The sequence below is a fragment of the Panthera pardus genome, unplaced genomic scaffold, assembly GCF_024362965.1.
Source record: "Panthera pardus isolate Hobbes unplaced genomic scaffold, ASM2436296v1 HiC_scaffold_26, whole genome shotgun sequence".
NCBI classification, from domain to species: domain Eukaryota; kingdom Metazoa; phylum Chordata; class Mammalia; order Carnivora; family Felidae; genus Panthera; species Panthera pardus.
In genome coordinates, this window is record NW_026526832.1 from 33887005 (window position 1) to 33911110 (window position 24106).

General features: G+C 44.6%; 1 protein-coding gene across 4 annotated transcripts in view; it reads right to left on the minus strand.

The window, feature by feature from the left end:
• Positions 1–11113: 11113 nt before the first annotated feature.
• Positions 11114–24106, minus strand: part of TAF1B (TATA-box binding protein associated factor, RNA polymerase I subunit B) — a 67476-nt gene continuing 54483 nt past the window's right edge. For 3 of the 4 annotated variants that reach the window (XM_019452311.2, XM_019452302.2, XM_019452358.2), the window contains 4 exons: positions 22851–22941; positions 18208–18278; positions 17316–17538; positions 11114–11553 (listed from right to left, as the gene is read on the minus strand). In XM_019452311.2, coding sequence (XP_019307856.2) covers positions 11349–11553; positions 17316–17538; positions 18208–18278; positions 22851–22941 — 590 coding nt within the window. In that variant the 3' untranslated portion in view covers positions 11114–11348. Of the gene's footprint in view, positions 11554–14078; positions 15554–17315; positions 17539–18207; positions 18279–22850; positions 22942–24106 lie in introns of those variants that run through there. The other variant, XM_019452321.2, reaches the window with a different exon arrangement.

Genomic DNA, 24106 nt, shown 5'->3' on the forward strand with positions numbered 1-24106 from the left:
ATTATATAGTATCGATAATTGTTATTCAGGATGGTGAGGACATTAGCCTTCTTTGGGCAGTACTCATCGACCACATACCTGAGCTCCTTTGACTTAAAACCAGCCTTTGAGGTAGACAGGGTTATGCCCACCTTGTAGATGAAGAAGCAAGGTCCAGAGAGATCAAGTGATGTTTTTAGAGTCTCCTACTCGGGAATTTTGGGACTTGAACCCAGACCCTTGTTTCCAAATCCCACACTTTCCCTTCTACGTGGTCCCGATATGAGAGCATTTCTGCCCGATATTCTGGGTGCAGCCTGTGGCCCCATTATAAAGCAGCCTGGACACTTTAAATGCGGCAGAGCCATGGCTGGGGCTTCTGGTGACAGCCTCTGGCTTCCAGGATCGGGTTGGATTATTCCCTAAATTGATCCTCAAACTTAGACAACATGGGGACTCGCAGAACCCTCTCTCCGCTTTTCGGTATCCGACGCTCTGTTTTCAGAGGTCCTTCGTGTCATTGCCCTGAATGCGCCTGTTCAAGGAGGCTTCGCCCCTTCCCTTCCATGTCTGCCTGTTCTGCCAGCATGACTGCAGTCTCAGGTGAGTCTTGTTAAATACCTGGGCCTTGATCCAGACTCTCTCCCCGTTTCTGAATGGAGGCAGAAGAGCGATGTCAGGCTGGGTGTCACCCTCTTGCTGGCAACTGGAACCCAGATATCTCACATTCTTTTCCTCTGGCTTCATGGAGATCGATCATTCCAGTGAAGGCTCAACATTGCACCACAGCTGCCAGAAAGCCCTCGGCTTGGAAACACTGGCCTTACCCTTCGGTAAACCTCCCTTGCCTGTGACTAACGCCGAGTGGGGCGGGGAGCCATCATGCTTTGCGGCCTTCTCCAGAAAGCGCTCCAGGCTCGGGAGGGGAAGGAAGGCCTGTCCTCGGCTGGCCGGCTCACATTTGCATACTTTACTCGCTGAAGAAAAGGTTATGAGTGGTAAAACGCCTTCGTTATAAACTATCCACTTAAAATTGTAGCCTCTCACCACATTCGACTACTACGAGAGAGAGAGATTGTCCTCCCTCGGTAGGAAGGAAAGATGGAATGAAGTTCCTCGTCCTCTCAGTAAAACTCCTCAGGGCATCACAAAACTCCCAGGTGACCCTACTCTGGGGCCATTGTGGGGATCAGCAGATGGGGACACTACTCTGAGACGGGAGATCAGAGGGCTGGCTTTTAACACCTACACGGAGCGAGCAAAACACAAAAAGTGCTTCCTCAAAGGCATGTGATCCCAGGGGCGCCTGGGTGGCTCAGTCGGTTGAGCACCGGACTTCGGCTCAAGTCATGATCTCATGGTTCGCGGGTTTGAGCCCCGCGTCAGGCTCTGTGCTGACAGCTCGGAGCCTGGAACCTGCTTGAGATTCTGTGTTTCCCTCTCTCTCTGCCCCTCTTGGCTCATGCTCTCTCTTTCTCTCTCAAAAATAAATGCACGTTAAAAAATTTTTTTTTTAAAAAGGCATGTGATCCTTAATAAAGCAAAACAGATGCACCGGCACTGTATTGAAAAGGCCAAAGAAGAGGGGTCCTAACAAGTTTCTGGTGGGTGGCAGGTAGAAGTCAGTTGAACGAGCCTCATGATTCCAGATTAGATGCAGGACGTCTCCTACACACGGCTCCTCTTTGGCATTGTCACCTGCATATTTTTAATCCTTGTGAGCTCTATTTTTCACATAAGAGCTGTAGTTTCCTCCCCTCAAAAATCTCCTACCCAGCCCGCGGGTGCACGTACTCACGACTAACTCGCGGTCTGGTGCGCAAGTCGTTCCTCCTGGAGACCCGGGAACGTCAGCACAGATGTTGTAGATGCCCTGATGGAGGTGTGTGTCACGTGCTTTGGGGAGGACGGATTCTGCCCGGGAGAGCTGAGGTGGGGAAAGGTGGGGGGTGGCATTTGAGCAGGGTCGTAAAGAACGAATAAGGGGTCTTCTGAGACAAGGGAGGGCATTTCCGGCAGGGAACACAGCACGGGCAGAGGCCCCGAGGTGTGAGATGTCATGGCTGTTCAGGGACCCCTCGCTTGCACTGGAGGGAGCCACACTCTCACGGGCCTCCCAGACTAAGCTATCAGGCTGTTGTCAACAGAAGCCATCGCAGGGTGCCGAGTCTCCGAGTGGCATCAGATCTGTTTTGGCGGAAATACTTGGCAGGGGCGGGACAGATGCTTGGAAAGGAGAGTGGTTTTGCACCCACCGGGAGGGTGGTGATGAGGACCGGGGCTGGGCAGCGACTATGTCATCAGAGGATTGGAGACCGGCCAGAGAGGTCCTTGGTGGTGGAACCGCCAGGGCTGAGTGACGGAGATGTTGGATGACAGATTGGGAGGAGTTGGCGATTTATTGCTTAGGTGATTAGGTGAATGGTGCTGTCACTGACAGCCGGGGAGCAAGGAGGCCAAACAGGTTTGGGGCAGAGGTTTTGGAGGAGGGGGTGGTGAGGAAACACACCAGTCATAAACCAATGTTTTCGTCTTCGTGGTAGCTCTCGGGCTCCTCTGATTCCACGCTGACATCACCAGGGCTTGGAGCTCTGTGAGGCGGGGCTGGAAGCTGGTGAAGCCCTCACATTCCGGAGCTAGAGTGCCTGGCATTAGAACTTCTCGATGGCTTTGGGGCGCCCGGGGAGCCCAGTCGGTCAAGAGTCCGACTTTGGCTCAGGTCGTGATCTCGGGGTTCATGAGTTGGAGCCCCGAGTTGGGCTCTGTGCTGATAGGGCGGGGCCCGGAGCCTGCTTTGAGTTCTGGGTCTCCCTCTCTCTCTGCCCTTCCCTCTCTGTCTCTCTCTCTCTCTCTCTCTAAAATGAATACACATTAAAAAAAAAAAAAAGAACTTCTCAATGTCTTTATTTGTCGAATAACACAGTACTGCATCATGGGACCGGTCAGGGGATTAGTAGAGGTGGTTCGTGTAAATTGCTGAGACCACGGCCTGGAATATTCTGAGCACTCCAGAGATACGTGCTGTCTGTGGTATGGCCACAGGTACACCTTGAGCAAAAGAGGTGCCCATTTTCCCCTTCTGTTTTAAAAATGCCTCGGGGGCACCTGGGTGGCTCACCCGCTTAAGGGTCTGACTCTTGATGTCGGCTCCGGTCATGATCTCATGGTGTGTGGGTTCGAGCCCCCTGTTGGGCCCCCGTCCCCACCCCGTGCCGGGCTCTGCTTGGGATTCTCTCCCTCTCTCTCTGCCCCTCCTGTGCTCTCTCTCTCTCAAAATAAATAACGAAACTCCTAAAAAAAATAAAAACACTTCTATTTGGTTCCAAACCAACGTTTGCAAGGCAGACAACCAGGTGCGATAGTGAAACGGGGATCCTTGCGGTGCATAGCTGATGAGAAAGTAGGAAGGTTTTCGCGACCTTTTCCCTTTTTCCCATCACTCCTTCCATCGGAGGCGTCTCCTGAACATCCGTGGAATGTAGGGTTCTAGACGGAGCATGAGAAATGGCCCCCCGTGTCAGAGGCTCACCGCCCGGCTCGGACAATAGGACACGTGCGGAAGTAGGTTTCAGACAGAGGACGTGCTGTGGGTCCCGAGGAGCGAGAAGACCCCTCCCCGACGCTGTGGAAGGACCCGAGGGCCCTTTCAGACGGAGGGAGGATGAAATCAGTCTGAGGGACAGAGCGAGCTGGGGGCTGGGAGGCGGGGACCAGGTGGGAGAACAGAGAGGGGGCCGGGGGGTGCCAGGTGATGAAAGGCAGGCTCTGGGGCCACCCCACCTGCTCTGCCCCTCGGGCTGTGGTGAGGAGGGGGGCAGGCAGGGGAGTCGGGAAGGGTCTGAACTTGATCAGACGCAGATCCCTGGGCTGCCCTTGGAGAAACTCGGTGGGTAGACAGGGAGGCGTGGAGAGGGGTTGACATGTGCAAGGTGTTTTGGCATCATGGCCAAGCGGTGAGTGGGGGGGAGACAGGGCCCAAGCAAGGTGACCGAGGACCCCAGGCGGAGGAGACCTTCCCTGGTGTGGATTTTGTCCCGGTGTGAATTTCTAAGGAGAGAAAGGTAAAAATAAATGAACATGTTTATGATATTTTCTTCTCCTCCAACGTGGTAAAGGACACATTTTTCCTACTTCTGGCCCTGGAGTTAAATTCAGAGACCACCTTTTTCATTTTAGGTAATGTTTAACTTCATCACTGAATCTGAATTAATGTGGACAACAATGGTGACAAAAGGTAATTACATTTAAGTGGCATTCTAACTTAAAAATTCTTTTGGAAATATCTGTGAGTCACCCAGTTCAACGCAAATATCCATAAAACATGCACTAATCGTTCCAGAAGGAAATAATTGTAGCAGAAGGGCAAAAGGCCAAGTGAGCTGAGAAATACCAGGTTCTTAATTTATAAAGTCAATAAAAGCGCTCTTTTGTAAGTCCTCCTCAAGTCATGGCGCATTATTAGGTAAGTCTGGCACTAACATCACTTTATGCTTAAATACTTCACAAGGACACGGAACAAGGGAACGTACCCTGAGAGCTTCTCGAAAACATTTTGTGAGAGACTTCATACGGTGTGAACTTACTCAGCTTTCAAGAATACGGAGGCACTGTAAATGGAAAAAAAAAAAATGTCACTGGCTATATGCCCAACATGAAAACACACACTTTTAACTCACTGCAGTGTATAATAATTCACAGAGCTTTGGAAATTCTACTCAAAGTTTTCCTTAAGTCTTGGAAATAATGCGCCTTCTCCCCTAAGCAGTATAGCTTTCTGTGTAAATACGGGGTTGAATTAATAGTGCTTTTTTTTCTCGGCTTTGTGCCAATGGAGGAAAAAACAAAAACCAAAAAACAACCCAAAGGGCTAACAAAGAACTACACACTCTCCCCGGGGTAAACGTGCTGCCCCTGCTGGCCCCGGCCCTGGGCTCTCCTCCTTCCTCTGGGCTATAGAAGGCTCCATCCACTTTCGTGTGGCAATGACACGCCTGTTGTGCCCCCAGAGAAATACTGCCCTTTGGTGAGATAAATAAACAACGTTACTTCCCCATGATGATGTCGCTTTACCCGATGTAAGAGGGGCCAAATCTGGCAGGCAGAAGAGCCCTCTCTCCTTTCAAGTCTAACCCAGAATTCCAAACTGCCTGAAGAAATCCACGTTTTTTGAAGGGTTAAAAAAAAACAAACCCTGGGGTACCTGGGTGGCTCATTTAAGCCTCCGCCTTCAGCTCAGGTCATGATCTCACGGTCTGTGGGTTCGAGCCCCGCATCGGGCTCTGTGCCGACAGCTCAGAGCCTGGAGCCTGCTTCGGATTCTGTGTCTCACTCTCTCTTTGCCTTGTCCCTGCTACCACTCTGTCCTCTCTCAAAATTAAATAAACATTACATTTTTTTTTTTTTTAAATACCCAAACCAAGGGAGGGAGCATGGGCCAAATGGGTAAGGGGCATTAAGGAATCTACTCCTGAAATCATTATTGCACTATATGCTAACTAATTTGGATGTAAATAAAAGATAAAATTAAATTAAAAATAATAAAAAACATTAAATAATAAATAAATAAATAAATAACCCAAACCAAAAATGTATGTTCAAAATTTGTGATATCCACGTAGATTAACAAAATATTTAGGTCAATGTTCTATATTCTCAGGAGAAAAGATCCTCATCGCACCTCCCTGAATTAATTTTTTAATTAAAAAACTTTAGAGGTTTTTTATGTTAATCTTCTAGATCAAACTTAAAAAAAATTTTTTTTTTAACGTTTATTTATTTTTGAGACAGAGAGAGACAGAGCATGAACGGGGGAGGGGCAGAGAGAGAGGGAGACACAGAATCTGAAACAGGCTCCAGGCTCCAAGCTGTCAGCACAGAGCCCGACGCAGGGCTCGAACCCACGAGCCGTGAGATCGTGACCTGAGCGGTAGTCAGACGCCCAACGGACTGAGCCACCCAGGCGCCCCTACTGGGCTCTATTACATCCATATGGCACTTTGCCTACTTCTGCCTTATTTCATAACCGCGTACCTTTCTAGTTTAGAAATAGCTGAGGCAAGTATTCAAACAGAGCTAGGCCTTGAGGAGACCACCTCCAGGGTGTCCTGTGCCCATGTGGGGGGACTGCAGCAGAGAAGTAATGGCCGCCCACTCCAAGGGGCACCCACTGTACTAAGGCACGCCTGAGCGTGGAAGGGGTCCAGAGGCACCTTCGCTCTCCCCGCCAGAACATGGGAGGCAGCTGGGGGAGCTGAGGGCTGTCATTCCTCGTGGACACCCCGAGCCTGTGGGAGCTGAGCGGAGCGAGCAGCACCCACGACCATCTGCATCAGAGAGCTGGCAAGGACCTTGAGGACACACGTAGGGTGGGGGCTCTTTCTCCATCTCACCCTTGAACCCAGAGGCCATCTAGGGAAGGAGACAGATTGGTGAAACAGCCCTGATCGCTTTACTAAATATTTATCCCAAAGTGGTCGTTTTAACCCTGAAGAGACGAAGATGTGTTTAATTGGTAAGACTAAAGATCCAAAGCTGTATCTTTGCTGCCCTCCAGCCCTACCCAACAGGATGGAGACGAGGGAAAAGTTACAGATAATAAAATCAAGTGGCATAATTTTTGTGTATTGAATGTGGCCAAATACATTTTGACTCTGTTGGGGCGCCTGGCTGTCTCGGTGGGGCGCGTAACTTTTCATCTCAGGATGGTGAGTTCGAGTCCCATGTTGGGCATAGCGATTACCTAAAAATAAAAAATCTTAATAAAAAAAATTAGGCTCTGCTAATACTGTAAGCTTTGGGGAAGCAAAAGCTGTTTAAGTCTCAGGAGAGGCAGTGTAGTTCAGCAATTTATTCTAGACTGTCTGTGTGACTTTGGGCAAGGTGTTCAACCTCCCCCATGTCTCAGGTTCCCCATCTGTAAAATGGAATAATAATACCTACATCATGTAGTTGTTGTGAGGGATAAACTAATAACTCATTTATTAATTTAACTAATAACTAATAATTAATTTAACTAATAACTCATTTATTAATAACTCATTTATTAATTTTAATGAAAAAATACGGAGCATTTAGGAAAACATCTGGCATATAACAGACCTTATGCAAGCATTTACTATCAGGTCATTCTCTAAGACTAGAACAAAGCTGGATGCTAATAGTTATAAAGTATCTCACAGAATGTCCTGGTGGTAGATGATCAACAGCTGTTAGGAATTAGTTTACTCGTAACACCCTAGCATCATAGTTTGCACATATAAGATGTGAAGACTTTGAACTTGAGAGAAGGGACCGCAATGAGATATTGCTCATTGCCTGTCAACAGACAGTCCCCCCCACCTTTCCCTGTTAATAGTACCCAAAGTTTGCTCAAATGTAAAAGAAAGATCCTTAATCCTGGGGAAGGTAGGAATGCAACAGACAGCCCGCTCCCCCGACCTTTCTCTGTTAATAGTACCCTAATTTTGCTCAAGTATTAAAGAAAGACCCTTAATCCCAGGGAAGGTACGAATGCATCACGGTCATCTAAACCAGTCATGGTAATCCTATCCCCCTTTGCTAGTTATGGTGCAGTTCTGGCCAATGGACCTAAAGAACACTCTACCAGGGGGCTTCTAGAAAAGGTTTTCTCCCCCAGAGAGATTCTTGAGAAAGTGTTTAGTCCTATTCCCTCTTTGTACCAGGATTTGTCTGTGTGGAATTGTAGCATCCATCTTGTGACCCTGAAGTAGCAAGCTGGAGAACAAAAGGCCACCATGCTTCGAACCACCCGAGCGCAAACAGTCTGGGTCCCTGATGGGATTGCTGGGCCCCTGAACCAAATCTGGAACCACTTACTTCCAGAGCTTTCATGAGGTGTTAAAAGAAAAAAAAAAATACCTCTGATTTAACAGTTAGGGATTCTGTTCATTGTAGCCTAAAAGCATTTGCTTACCTCCCATTCCCTGTCATTTATTTTTGAACTTTACCGATACGTGATACACCTGTGGTTCTCACATTAGTGTGCACAGAATCACCTGGAGGGCTCCACGCCGAGTTTACAAATCGGCAGGTCAGGGATAGGGCCTGGACTTCTGCATTTCTTTTTTTCTTTTTTAGATTTTTGTTTTTAACGTTTATTTATTTTTGAGACAGAGAGAGAGACAGAGCATGAACGGGGGAGGGTCAGAGAGAGAGGGAGACACAGAATCCGAAGCAGGCTCCAGGCTCTGAGCCGTCAGCCCAGAGCCCGACGCGGGGCTCGAACTCACAGATCGTGAGATCGTGACCTGAGTTGAAGTCGGACGCTTAACCGACTGAGCCACCCAGGCGCCCCTGGACTTCTGCATTTCTAATAAGTTTCCAGGTGATGTCAATGTTGTTGGTCCAAGGATCCCACTTTGAGAACCACTGTGTAGATACGCAAGACATTTTTATTGAAATAAATTTACAGAAATATCCATGAATCTTCTTCCTGGCAGTGGAGAAAAGAAAGCTACTGAACAACATTTCCTAAGAACACAGATGCAAAACCTCTTAATAGTTCAGCAAAATAAATTCAACAATATGTAAAATGGATGAGAGATCATGACCAAGTGGGGTTTATACTAGGAACGCAAGGTTGGTTTCACATTTGAAACTCAATTGAATTTCAAATGTGAAACCACATTAACTGGCTAAGAAAGAGAAAATGGGGACGCCTGGGCGGCTCAGTCAGTTAAGCATCTGACTTTGGCTCAGGTCATGATCTCACGGTTCGTGGGTTCAAGCCCCGTGTCAGGCTCCGTGCTTATAGCACAGAGCCTGCTTGGGATTCTCTCTCTCCCCCAAAATATATAAACCTAAAAAAAAAAAAAAAAAAAAAGAATCAAGTAGACAAAAAATAAAACAAGAATTAAAAAAAAAAGAAAATGTACCATTATCTCAAAGTTGCAGGAAAAGCATCTGGAAAAAAAAAGACCAACATTAATTCCTGATTAAAAAAAAAACAAATTCTGCAATCTAGGAGTAGAAGGAAACTTGCTGAACTGCAAACAGCATCCATGGAGAGCTCTATCTATACAAACCCTCTAGGAGATCCCATCTGGCCCCGCAATTTTTAAATATTACTTATATTCTGGTGTTTTCCTACATTGCCATGACCCCAGACCTCTGAACCACAGACCGCCCCCCAGCTTCGTCCTTTGACATGTCTCCAGTGTCTGATCAGCATCTCAAACTCAACGTGCCCCAAACAGAACAGATTTCCCGATCCCCCCTCTTCTGAGTCCCCCTGTGGTATGCGGCCTAAAATTAAGGCCCAATCCCATGTGGTGTCCTGACATCTGGTGAAACTGGGAGGGCCCCAAGTGGCCTAACTGCAACTTCCCCTCCCTACTCTGCTCCGTGGATCGGGTCCCCCAATGAAACACACCTCATGAAGAAGACCAAGGGGCTGCTGAGTACCAGGTTTGAGCTCCCCGCTGCCCATCGGATTATTCAAATAAGCCAATGACACCCTCGGGCAGGAACCAGGGGTCACTCCTTCCCCCTGATACTGCAGAGCCTGCCTCCCACGCTCCCGGTTGTTCCCCGTTCCCAAGCGTGCCCGCCCCCCCTCCGCCTTGGCCCTATGTTGTGTGCTGCGTCCTCTCCCGGGTGGTAAGTACATACGATCCATAAACTGCTGTCAACCTCGTCTATTCAATGTCAGGTACAGTGTGTTTGGCTAGTCCCACAACCTTCTAACCCAGCGGTTAACTTCCGTCACAGGGGGAACAGCAGGAAATTAAAGGAGCCCCACCTTGATAAATGGTACCTTAATTAGCTACTCGGGAAAAAAAAAATTGGGGTATTTTGATTTCTCACACCCACAACCAATCTATCACCACATCCTTATTAGTTCACACTTAAACTGTGTCTGGGATCTAATCCCTTCTCGCCACTTCCGCATCGTCTGTAGTCCCCACCGCCGCCGTGGCCCCAACAAGGACAGTAGGCTCTAATGAGGCCTCTGCCTCTACACCGTGTGTTCACCACAGGGCAAAGCGGGCCTTCTAGGACACAGGTTTGATCACATCATTCTTTTGCTCAACATTTTCTAATGGCTTCCTATGACACCTTTGGGATCAAACCCAAAGCCCTTGCCAGGGCCTTGAATGCAAATTCTTCCATTTCATGTGCTATTAATCTCCCTTTCAACCATAACATTCCAGCTGCCCCGGACCACAGGGTATTCCTTGAATCCATCAAGCATACCCCTGCCTCAGAGCCTTTGCACGTCTCCTCTGCCTGGAATAACCTTCCCCTGGAAGGTTATTAAGCTCCACGGCTTAGGCCACTGGTTGTACTTCATAGCAGTTGATCTCTGCTCAAGGTCACCTCCCAGGGGCCTTCCTCAATCTCCTTTGATAAAAAGGCCCACCCTTATCACCCTTGCCTCGCTTTTTCTTCATCGTATTTCCTTAGCCCAACTATTATATATTTGGTTACTACCTGCCCCCACCCAATTAGAGTAGAAGATCCTTCAAGGCAGGGACCTTGTTTAATGCTGTTATCTCCAGTGCCTGGAATATGCCCGGAACACAGGAGTTGCTCAGCATTGCGTGAATAACCTGTGAACAAGAAGGCCTGACTTTCCAGTATCCTCACCAGATAGTCGAAACCTTTATAAATCTTTGGCAATCTAACATGTGGGAAATAGTATCTATTTTAATTTGTATTTCTTTAATATGACCGGGGTGGAGTATCCTATCATTTTTTGGCTTGGCCTTTGTATTTCTCTTTTCCAGAAAGCTACCTTTTCATACCTCTTGCTCAGTTTGCCTTTTTTCTGTTGCTTTGCAAGAGCTATTGATACATGAAAGAAATTAGTCCTGTGTCCGTCATGTGCTGCAAATATATTTTCCTAACGTGCCATTTGCCTGTGGCTTTGTAGTCTTTCCCTTTTGGCTTCTGGTTTTGGGGCATGCTCAGAAAGTCCTTCTGCACTCCAAGATCATCCAGACAGCTATACTCGTTTACTTCTAACACTGTAACGTATATGTGGATGTAAAGGTTACGACGTTTGGATCTTTGATCCATCCGGGATTTCCTCTGGGGCATAAAGAATAAGGAAGCGATCTAGTTCGGAAAGCAAATTTAGCTTTAAAATACAATGAATACAAATTTCCAGGTATTATTTATAAAACTTATTTTAATTTTGTCAAGGAACATTCATAATTTAAAAAATAATACAGAGTTCACTTGTTTTCCAATACATGTTTTTAGAAGCACATTGGCTACATATGTGTGTCTATGTAAGCATGTATATGTAATAAAATTCTACTTTCCGCGATTCTCTGGAATATTATAATTTGACATTATTGTCACTATTGAGGTATTTTCCCAAGAGAGTTTCGATTTCATTTTTCTCAGTATTTTCTCCCTTTCCTGGATCTTGAAGATTTCTTTTTCGTTTTCCCGTATTTTGTTTTGAAAAGTCTCTTTTCAATTAAGCTCACTTCTTCATGGAGAAAAGAGGTCTTTATCCTTAGCAGGAAGGCGAAGAGGTTTATTATAAACTGATAACTCAGAGAAAAATTTGATTCTTCATAGGTCGTCACATGTTTACAATAGCTAGAAAGGGAAGAAAAAGGAAGAAGTTATCTCAAAATGGCCATTTGGAAATGTATGCACCTATCCCTGACACATCCACTAAACAACCTAGCAAGTATATGCGGTTCGGCTTAAAACAGTACTCTGAGTTGGGAGGAAACTTGGAACACTGGCAAATCTCCTTAATTGTAGAGGACAAGAGGTCAGCGCCACCCATAGCTACCAGGCCAGGGTACCGGACGCTCCAGAGCCAGGCCTCACAATTCCTCGCCCAGACGTCCTTCCGTCCCAGGTGGACTGCTCTCCTTATCCGGCTCGAGGCAAACAACGGCACACAGGAAGGGATTCTGGGCGTATTTTTTAAAATAAAAGAAAATAAATAATCCCTAATCCCCACCCAAAATAAGACACCAGCCTTGATAACGTAGCCCGCAATCTTGTGCCTATTACAGAAACAAGAGTATACAAAGCAATTTCGCTTATCTTAAAAAGTAGTAGAACCTGAATCTGAGCAAATCTCCAACTACCACCAAATCTCTAATTACGGATCTCTAACTCATTCTAACTCTCCGTCTCTAACTATACTAAGGTGTAGGCAATCCAGGGCACAGATGAACTAGTCTCAGGGGCTGTGATCAGCAAAATGCAGGCTATGGGAAATTATACAGAACAAAAGGCCTGGGTTCCTCAACAAGTAATTTTTCCCTGCCAGGGGTAAAAAAAAAAAAAAAAAAAAAAAAAAAAAAAAAAGGCATACAAGGGGAATTTACAAACGAAAACACTTAAGGAACACCTTGGCTACTTGCAGTGTATAGGCCTTATTTGGATTGAATTCTATTAAAAATTTCGTAGCAATTGGAAAAATCTAAACATTGGCTACATGTTTGATAGTATTACAGAATTACTATTAGTTTTTAAATGTCTGATTAATGCTATATGGTTTGGTTTTTAAAAATATTATGACATTTGAGATATGCTTCCAGATAATCTGGGGGTGGGGGTGAGGAGGGAGTCGGCGTGGGTGAAGCAAGTCCAGTCATGCTAACGGCAGTTAAAGCCGAATGACAGGTACAGGGAGGAGGGTTCATTAAACTAGTCTCTCTATTTTTTAATATACTTGACATTTTCCATAATAAGAAGCTTAAAAAACAAGTAAACAACATACACAGGATATGCGCTTTTAGGATTTATCGAACATAGATGATCCTCGGTTCCTGAAAGTTAATGTTTGCCCCACAAAGCTCTGCCCCCGTCAGTTGTGACTACGGACAACTATACTTGGTTCTCTGACCTGTAAAATAGGAAAAGATACCAGTGCCTGCCGCCGAGAGTAGACAAAAGCATTGAATGAGAACATATATTAAGCACTTAACCCTATGGTTGGCACATAGCAGGGGCTCAAAAATGTTCACTTCCACTATACTCCTTTGAAATTGATTTTTGTTTTCACTTAAAGTCTGAAGACTACTCGAATGATGATATACAACAAAGCCAACCTCCTACCATCTTCACTAAGAGGAAATTTAAAAGCCTCAACTATTCATTGATTGGTTTAACAGAAATCAAATATAAGCCATTTACATGAATTCTCACAAAATGGTGCCCTCTTTTCTTTTAAATTTCAGCTATTGTAAGAGAGATTCTTTCAGACAAACAGTTACAACCAAAAGGGTTGTTACCTTGGGAGGCTCTACCTCTATACCAGAAAGATAACAAAAGGCATACAAATTATCTGCTCCCATAAGGGCTTTTATTTTTAAGCTGAATCCCTAGGAATACCTTCGAAGGATTATATTCTTTATCACAAACTCAGAAAACTATCCTAGAGTTATAAGCCATCAAACTGAATATAACATACAACAGTTTGTTATTGCCAAGTATTCTGCTGTGAGAAGAACAAGGGCCAGCTGATGTTCCTTGATCTCTGACACGGAAAATAAATGAGTGTGGCAAATGGATGCTATAAGAATATGCTTACACAAACAATTTTATGTGAAGGGATGAAGCACAGGTTTACATTTAAAAGAGGGGGCAGTCAGTGTAAAGGTACATTTGAACTTCCTCATGAGAGCTTCCTTGAAAGAAGTTCAAATGTCTGCAAAAAGAATAGTTTCGCAAGTCTGTATACGTACAAAAATAAACCTGCTAACACGAGTTGATGTTTTGGTGGTCTGAAATAGGTTCAAATTTGGCATGTGACATATTTGAGTACTTTTTTTTTTACTATAGTTTAAAATACTAGTTAAAATTAAAATTTTTATTTATTTTAAAAAGTTTTTAAAATATTTACTTATTTTTGAGAGAGAGACAGACAGACAGGCAGACAGACACAGCGTGAAGGGGAGAGGGGCAGAGAGAGAGGGAGACACAGAATCCGAAGCAGGGTCCAGGCTCCGAGCTGTCAGCACAGAACCTGATACGGGGCTTGAACTCATGAACCGTGAAGTCATGACCAGAGTCAAAGTTGGATGCTTAACTGAAACCCTAACCGGATGCCTCTAAAATAAAAAATTTTAAATTCAAATAAGATTTTTGTGGGAGCAAAAAAAAAAAAAAAAAAAAAGTGTGTGTGTGTGTGTGTGTGTGTGTGTGTGTGTGTGTACATCCAAAGCCTCTCCATTTCCCATGGGTGGCAACTTGAAATACCATGGCTGCTCCTCTTCCTGCGGAAGGGGAGAGGAACCACCGGCTCGTCTCAGGGAGGTCAAGGGCAGACACCTGATTAGCCAGTGCCTCCAACAGGCCTTCAGACCGAGCTAACTGCCAGCAACTGGCCTACCTACAGACGGGCGCTTGTGGCAACTGAGGAGTATGAGGGGCATTTTGATTCATGAAGACGGCTGGCTCCGCCTCAGGTAAGAAGGATAAACGGCCTCTCGTCGAGAGGTGCTCTTGTCCTCCTTGCCTAGTCCTCCAGGCCTGAGAGTTCGCACGAGATTTTACAGACGTGGGTCTTCCGTGTGACAAAATTCTCTACGCAGCTGAAGATCTGCTCTCCTCAGCATCGGAACACTTCATTTTAACCATTTTGTACGGACACCTTTTAAAACCGAATGATACGTGACTCGGGTATCTTAAACGGAGCACGTTCGATATAATGTGTTTTAGCCTTTACAATTATATTGTTACCGGCTGTCCATTTTTGCTGTAAAAATACTAGAAAATACAGCTAAGAAAAACAAACCCGAAGAGAATGCACACGGCGTGTGGGTCTTGCTCTGTGTTCAAGCGGAGACCCCATCAGGCTTATCTTGTGGCGTGGAGGGACTGGACTGTGTGTCATGAATGAACTGCAGACCGCTGTCATTTGAATTCTTCTGTCTGCTTCTGCTTCTGATGCCGGCTCCTCTACCGTTTACCGGGTGGGTGTCACTTACGTTTGCTGTCAAGATGATTATCGGCACAGCCCTTGTCGGTGTCCCTCCTACTTTGTTTCTTTTGACGGTGCGGAGTTTGGAAATCAGACAACTCGGCCTGACAGAAATACGCCCGAAGGCAGAGTAAGCAGGCTGTGAGCGAGGGGCCGAGGGGCTTTCTGAGAAAAGTGCATCAGCTCTAGTCCTGGACCCTGGGGCGTTTTTATTGGTTCGCTGAAGCCTTTTTTGCTCACCCTCTGGTTCTAGGCTATGGTCGAAATAGGCAAGGTTGACAGAATTTTGGCGCATAAAGTCACGGTATCACTGATGCTTCGTCTATAGGTTATAATTTTTAGCCTTAACAGTTGACGCAGAGAGAAAAAAAATCTCCGCTGTTTCAACTCTGACTATGCCAAGGTCTCTTTGTAACTGTCTTCTATCACCGTATGACATCTGTGAAGAACGTCTAGAAATACACTGACTGCGCCACGGGAAAAGCATAAAGGTACAATGAGCGCCTCCCTCCCTCCCTCGGGACTGACCCTGCAGGTGGACGAGACAGAAGGGCGCCAGGTCACCACTTCCTAACATACTGGTCTCACGCGGGGGCCCCTCACTGGCCGGGACTACGACCTTTTCTCTTCCTTTTGATGAAATCTGAAAACCTGAAAGAGTCGTTGCGCTGACCACTGCAAAGGAATGTATCACCTCAGACACGGAGCTGACCCGGGGGTCGGGATTCCAGCATTTCCCTGTTGCTGCTAAGACGGCGGCACCCCAGTCATTCGAGACTCTGCTCAGCCTTTCTTAAGCAGTAAATTTGAATGCAGATGACTTCATTTTGTTATTTACTTTTGGATTTTCTACAGTTTACTTACCTTTGATTGACACTCAACTTAGGAAGAGAAACTCTTTAACAGAAAATTAGGTTTCCTGAAAACAATGATCACAGTTATCATTTACTGAGATTTACTAGGTGCCAGACACCAAACACCTCATTTAATTCTCATCTCTATTTTCCACTCATTCATTCAACGAATAATTGGCGAGCACCTAGGCCCCGTTTTAGCCTCTGGGAGCTTTCATTAATTCATTAAGACAGAGTCCCTGCACTCAAGGACCTTACAGTCTATTCCAGTGTGAGAAGGCAGGCAAGTAAGCAAATATAATAACAGTCTAGTCAATAGTGACAGAAGCTATAAGAAAGAAAAAATAGGCAAGAGGAATAGGGGGTGATGAGGTGTGTGTGTGTGGGGTGGGGGGTAGCTGGTGCTAGTTTAGACAGGCTGGTGAAGAGAAACTACAGCAAACATCTGACAGAAGTGAGCCCTTGAGGACACAAGGAGGAAGGCCACTCCGGGCTGGGGGCACAACAGGTGCAAAGGCCGGCGTGAGGAGGGTGCTTGGCCAGCTCGAGCAACGGCGAGGAGGCCGGCGTGAGCAAAGGCAGTGAACACGGAGAAAAGGAGGGAAGCAGGGAAGGTCAGAGAGCTCTGGAGGGTCTTCGGACTTTCCTGTGAGTGAGAGGGGAGCCCCTGGAGGTTTCGAGAAGAGGGCAAAGATCGGCATCACGCGCTGTTTGCGCCACGGGAAGAACAGAAGGACGTGAGCCCCCCCCCCCCCTCACTCGCGCAAACGCTGGTTTTGCAACTGGGGCAACAGAGCCGTAGAGCGGGAAGTGACCTGCTCGCTGTGGGCAGAGCGGAGCCGGGGGACGGACAGCCGGCTGCACCGGCACATCCTCTTTACGGGGAGACTGCCGGACAGACAGTTTCTATGCATCAAGACTGAGATTAGTATCAGATGAGCTTGGTGTAAAAATACAAAGTCACAACGAAAAAAGTCTTTATATCCTAAAACTCTTTTCAGCTTTGTTGAGATAGTATCGACACGACGTCTGTTAAGTTCAAAGCGTGCGACGTACATGTCGTGAAAGGATTATCGCAGTAAAGTGAGTTAACACCTCCATCCCTAAAACTCTTAAACGGGACTCAATGCATTAATTCCAATTTTCTTGATTCTAAGCCCAACATCATCTTCTTCTTTTTTTTTTTTTTAATTTTTTTAACGTTTATTCATTTTTCAGAGATGGAGAGAAAAAGAGCATGAGCAGGGGAGGGGCAGAGAGAGGGGGAGACACAGAATCCGAAGCAGGTTCCAGGCTCTGAGCTGTCAGCACAGAGCCGATGCGGGGCTCGAACCCACGGACCATGAGATCATGACCTGAGCTGACATCAGAAGGTTAACCAACTGAGCCACCCAGGTGCCCCGCCCAACATCTTCTAATTCCAACAAATGACCTATCTGGTCCTCACGACAGCTCTAATTTTAGGTGACTTTTTGAATTAGAAAAGAATACTGCTTCATGCCAAACGAGGGATTTCATGATTTTTTTTTATCCTTTGATTTTTTAAAAGTATCACATACCTTCTACAGAATTTCTGGGTACTTAGCCAGTAGAGTGAGTTCTTGGTTGTCAGTGACTGGCCTTTGTTCTTCAGGATCCCCTGGAGGCTGTGTCCGTGGAAACAGGTTCTAGCCACGTCTCCTTCAGCCCAGTTGAACTGAAAACTTGAAGGCTTTTTTCTTCCAACGGTTGGTGTTGAATCAACCAATGTGCTAAATTGTTTTTGTAGATCCACCACCATTTCTGGAAATGGGAGGAAAAAAGGAAAGGAATAAAATGAAAACTAATGTTAAATCACAGATACTGCCTGTAGTTTACTTGTTAGTAACGTACTAACGTCGGTTTCTGAGTTTTGATAAACGCACCAAGATAATGAAAGGCGAAAACAATAAGGGAAACAGACTGGATGAGGGACACTGGGGAACTACTTAAAAAAGACTAAAATGGTAAATTTTATGTTATGTATTTTTACCACAATTAGCGGGGGGGGAAATTAACAAGACAACCTAAAGGCAATTCTCCAAACCAAAGAGTTCTGAGTGTCATAGAAAGATAGGATTTCAGATTTTGGTGGGAACTTAAGTTCTGTTTTAAAAAATGCAACGTTCCTGAAATAGATTCCCATGGAGATTTCTTGCAGATGATGATGTTTCTTTGGATGTGCATTGAAACGCTTGTTGAAGAAGTAAAAAAAAGTTCCTTCGGCACTCACTTTTTTTTTTAACTATTTTTATTTATTTAACGCAATCTCTACACCCAAAGTGGGGCTCAAACTCACGACCCCCATATCAAGAGTAGCATGCTCTTCTGACTGAGCCAGCCAGGCACCCCTAGGCACGCCCTTTTCAAGTCAAGATATTTAGCTTTTCTACATGGTGATGCTACGGGGCATTAACAGAAACCGCAACTCACCTCTTCTTTTAAATGCCACTGCTCTGTCAATGGATGAGTGGTAGAGTGGCTTTTCGCTTTTCCACAGATACCTGCACAACACAGAAAAACATGCGGAGTACGATGGAGAAGAAATGGACCTAAACACAGTTCAGAAAAGTTTCTCTGAAGCGACCTCTGAAATTCCTGCTGTTCAGTGCCGTACCTCTGCCTTGGAATGACCTACTGACACGGGTCTGTAGCACTTAGGTCATAGATGTAAGTGAGGAGCGCTGAAGGTGACAGCAAGCCAACAGAATGACGTGCTCATCCCCAAACTCTCCCAGGTGTCATAAGGTCCTGACGAAGCTATGAATTATATAAAAATGTGGAAATGGTTTCCTTCACCATAAAATTCTCTTGCTGTCTGTTCTCATAAAGTGAAACCACCTAAGAAACAACTGTTCTTTGTGCCTTGGCCAACTGCCCTTTTGCTGAGGATTAAATCAGAGGTGTCCTGATTCTGGTAACTCATACGAGGTGAACAGTCAGCACCAAGCTTCTGATGTAGTGATGCGATCGATGCTGATAAGTGACAGTTTTCCTGAAAATTATGTACGAACTAAATTTTAGTGAACCATACATTTAAAATATATCCGAGAGCTTGTCATTGAAACTTATGGGAAACAAGTTTGTGATTCTTTCAAATATCTTTTTTGTTATTTATTTTCTTAAATAATAAGCGTTAACAATGTACTCAGGGGGGAAAATAATAAAGAAGTTTCCTAAATGCTTTAATCCCAATCAGTGGATAAACCCGCTATTAAAAATTCCTTGTGGAGGTGCCTGGGTGGCTCAGTAGGTTGAGCGTCTGACTTTGGCTCAGGTCACGATCTCACGGTTCGTGAGTTCGAGCCCTGCATCGGGCTCTGTGCTGATAGCTCAGAGCCTGGAGCCTGCTTCGGATGCTGTGTCTCCCTCTCTCTCTGCCCCTCTCCCCACCCAAAATAAATAAACATTAAAAAATTAAGAAAAAAATTCCTTGTGATACCTAATCTAGATAGATTTTCTTATGCATTTATAATAAATGCCTCTACAGGTAGCAATTGTGCTATAATCAAGAAGGCATTATTTCCTTGGGGTCATACGCCTAGAAAATGGGAAAAGCGATGTAAAATGACATTTTAACTGTCTAAACACTCCTTCTTTAAATTTGTACTTTGCTTACCTCTTCCCCAAACTATAAAAGCTACAAAAAACAGAGGCACGTCACAAAGTCCTAATGTTTTCTGTAGGAATCCTATATCCTTCCCACCAGTCTTCCCATTCTATTTCCCAACTATTAAAACCTAAGGTATAATTTACATACCCCCCCTCCCCCACAGCTCAGTGTACAGGTCGGCCGGCTGAGACACACACACACACAGCAGCGTAACGACCACCATGGTGAGTATACAGAGCAGGCCCGTCGACCCAACGTCTCCCGTGCCTCTTCACAGACAACCCCTCCTCACGCTCTCACGTCCCTGATCTCGAGCCACTACTGATGTTTTTCCATCTCTCGAATTTAGCCTTTCCCAGAATGCCATATAAAGGGAATCATACCACATGTCACCTTTGGGGACTTTTATTCAGCATAATGCATTTCAGTCATTCGTATTGTGGATGCATCCGAAGTCTGTTCCTTTCACTGCCGAACAGTATCTCATTGTACAGACATATTCCGCTTGGTTTATCCATTCACCTGCTGGAGGGCATTTAGGTTGTCGCCACTTTTTGGCCATTGTGAATGGAACCCGTACAAACATTCGAATGGTGATTTTTACGTGAAGTTGTCATTTCACTTGGGTAAATATGTAAGAGTGAAATTACTACATAGTGTTATTAATGTTTAAATGTATGTTTAACATTATGAGAAACAGTCAAACTTCCAAAATGGCTGAACCATTTTGAATGCCCACATTTGGTATGGTCTTTTTTTGTTCATGTCGCTTTGGTTTTGGCCATTCTAACTGGTGTGTAATGATATCTTGTTGTGGTTTTAATTTGCATTTCCCTATTAACTAATGATATTGAGCATCATTTCATACATCTTTAAAATTTTTTTTTAAATAAGGTCAGCTGCTGCTTCTTTTTTTTAATGTTTATTTATTTATTTTTGAAAGTGTGTGAGAGAGAGAGAGAGAGAGAGAGAGAGAGACCCCATGTGCGTGCATAGGGGGAAGGGGCAGAGACAGAGGGAGACAGAGAATCCCAAGCCGGCTCTTTGTTCTCAGTGCAGAGCCCAACACGGGGCTTGAACTCATAAACCATAAGATCATGACCTGAGCCAAAATGAAGAGTCAGATGCTTAACTGATTGAGCCACCCAGGGGCCCCATACATCTTCTTTAGTGAAGTATGTAGTGAAATTCAAATCTTTTGTCCATTTAAAAAATCGGGTTTTTTGTCTGTTTTCTTACTGTATGAGAATGCTTAATATTATTCTAGAAACAAATCTTTTATCAGGTATGTGATGTGCACATATTTTCTCCCACTGTATCGCTTCTCATTCTCTTAACAGTGTCTTTTGAGGATAGATATTCTTTCTTCTGATGAAGTCCAACTTAGAATTTCTTTCTTTTATAGATCACACTTCTGTTATCATATCTACGGAATTGTGCCTCACCCAAAAGGCTGCAAAGATTTTCTGCACATGCTTTTAAATTTTCCTTCATGTTCTTCCCAGCATCTTCTGTAACAACTGGAAGTCATGAAGACAAACTCTTAAGCTGTGATTAGGCTTTCAACTACTGTTTATTAATGTTTTTCATGATCTCATACATAGTGACCTATACTTAGCTACAGGAGACACTTTAACATTCCTCTGACAACATGGAAGATGATGTTCAGAATAACGGGAGAAAAAAATTACAAATTTACATCAACAATAGGGGTGGGGTAGGGTGAGACAGACAGGTAACAGATTGCACACAAAGGGGCTGTGTGCCCAAGCACTGGTCAGTAGTGATTCACTTAGCTCAGAGAACCTACTCTATGAAGAAGGATTTTGGTAACAGATCCCCTGGACAGTCTCTTCCCTGGGCGCTGTTCTCCCAGCCATTTTGAAGATGCCATTTTGAAAACAGACATCCTCTCTTTGGTCAGTAAATTCTCCCCTAGAGTAGCTAAAAGTCAGCAAGTCTTTGATGTGCAATTGAACGCTGAAATATCAGCTGGGGTTCTAACAGCTATGTCTGAAGTGTGAGTCGGTGCCTGGTTTGAGCTAATGCATGCCTAGTTACCACCGAGACGCCAAGTGGCACGGCCCCTGAATACCTAGCCTCTCAGGATCGGTCAGGCCGGCCTGCTGGCACCATAAAAGGCCCAACGTCTGGTTCTCCAACATAACCTGAGACAACGGAACAAACTCCTGTTCTTGCTGCTAGTATTTTACCTGCTGAGACCCAACGACTGAGGAGACCTTCCTTCTCTGACAAGGAAGAGGAAGGACCCAGTTTCCTGGGTCCCCACAGGCTGTCAGAAGAAGTTCCCGCCCCACCTCTTCTCTTCCATCACTGTGTCAAACCTGAATCTCGAGAAATTGCTACACCTCTCCCCTTTCTGGCAAGGATCCTCCTCCCCACAGGGCCTCATTCAGCTCCACAAGTCTGTTTCTCTATCTAAAAGCTCTCTCAAATGTAGATGAAAAATTCTACCTATGAAAAATTCTACCTGTGAAAAGTGAAATTTAGGTCTTAGAGCACAAAGCAGGCATTATTATCCCTATTTCATTGATGAGGAACCTGGAGTTGAATGAATTCTCATTTTAACTCATTTGAGGAGCCTTTATTTTTCTCAAAGTATACAAAATTAGTTGATCAAATGAGGGTTATTCTCAATTTACATACAATACACAGACATTAATTTTTTCTTCAAAGTCTTGTAAAGACTCAAAGTTCTAAGAATCGATATAAAACTCTTCAAACCAGAGATCAACAGAAATGTACTCTATGTTATATAAAATATAATGTCTACGAAAATTTACAAGCGATCCAAATTTCAGTGCACCAAGGCTAAAAAATTAAGTAACTTGCCCACGGTCACACAACTAGTCTGTATGCAATCAGGATTCAAACCCAGCACTGTCCGTCTCTACGGCTACGCTCTTTCCACTCTATCGCAGTGAACCTACATCAGAACGAGGGTTCAAAGTCAAATGGCGAGACCGACTGAATTAAATATCTTCTCTTTCAGTTTTCTTCTGTTTTGCTTTTTGTGGGGATCTTTATCTGGGGGAATATTCCAACTGCCTGTGTCAGACTGATATCTGTAGTCTTTGTGATACTGGAAAGCAGATGAAAAATGTTCAACTTCGAGAAAGGGGAAGAAGGAGGAATATTAGAAATGGAGGTGAGACTCATGCAAATTATAAAAAATTAATAACTGAGTACAATGTGGTGCTCTGGATTGGATCCCAGGTTAGAAATAGGACATTAATGGAAACACTGGTGACATCCAAATAAAATCTGGAGTCGAGTTAATAGGAACACAAAAAACAAAGTTGATTAGGATATATGGGCTAGTATTTCTAGAAAAAATGTCACAGTGCTGATGAGTCTAACTAATGAAACTTCAGCTTTCAAATAGAAGGTAACGGACCTAGAAATCAAGTAGGTAAATCTAGAACTAGAAGAGATAACATACTTTGCCCTGGCTTCCTCCCATTCTTGTTTTTTCTCATCAATAGATTTCTTCATAACTTGGTACCATTTTCTGAAATCAAACCATGGCTTATCTGAAAGAAATGAAATCCATGATTAGTAGCCAAATAAGTCACATTATAACCACATACCTTGTTCATTTGAGTCTTCATTCATTGACACAAACAAACACTATGGAGTCAACATTTTGGGGATTAAGGAGCCACTGTGTCTGTACTCCCACATGATTCCTGAGCAATCCGTCACTAAGTTCCTACCTATATTGTGGCCCTAACTAGATTATACTAAAACCATCTCTGTATATGCCTGTTTCTCCTACATTTGACTATCATCTCCTTAAGAAGAGAGGACATATTTTAGCTGTCACTACAATCATGACTCTTCTTCCCAACCCAACACCCAGCATAGCGTCCGGCACACGGTGAGGCTCCGATATGTCTGCGAATACTTTTGAATTAAGGAACAAATGACTGATAAATGTGCGAAATGGCACTGTAATAGTTGACTCTGGACTTCCAGTTTCATCAGTTCCTATTCCTGTTCTTCCCAATCTGAATCCGAATCCAGAGAATCTAGAGATAAGTAAGAAAGGGGATTGTACTGAATAGCTGGGATGAGTGTGTGCTCAAGATGTCGAGGTTAGAGAGACAACAGAATTGAATGTAGTCGAATATAAGAATTCACTCCTCACTCTTTTACTCAATCCACATGGGGGGATGGGATGATTTCAGAGGGAAAAAAACAAAATTAAAGGTAAATCAGAAAAGAGGATTATAGAGTGAGGGAATCAGAAGAAAGGAAAGGAAGATTATTTTAGTGTCTCTAACACCCAACATGGGGCTCGAACTCACGACTTTGAGATCAAGAGTTGCATGCTCTTTCGACTGAGCCATCCAGGTGCCCCAAGGCTGAATTTGTTTATATATTTTCTAATGAAGACAGTCTCCTTCAATGTGTACCTAAGAATCTTTTCAAATGGCCAGTATCATCATCACTGAATTCAATATGGCATCATAGACCATATTGCCACAGAGGAGCAGGAATTACCAAACTAGCTACGAGGACAGGGAAAAACTATAGTGATTCATGCAACACAAAGTTCTGTGAACTTAAATAAGCCACAACTTCGTTAAACCTCAAGTTCCTCATCAATAATGTGGGGAGGCAGGGGACGGTGGACAGCAGGGAAGCAGAGAGGGTGGGGACGGCGACACTCGCCCCGCTGACAGCAGGGATTTA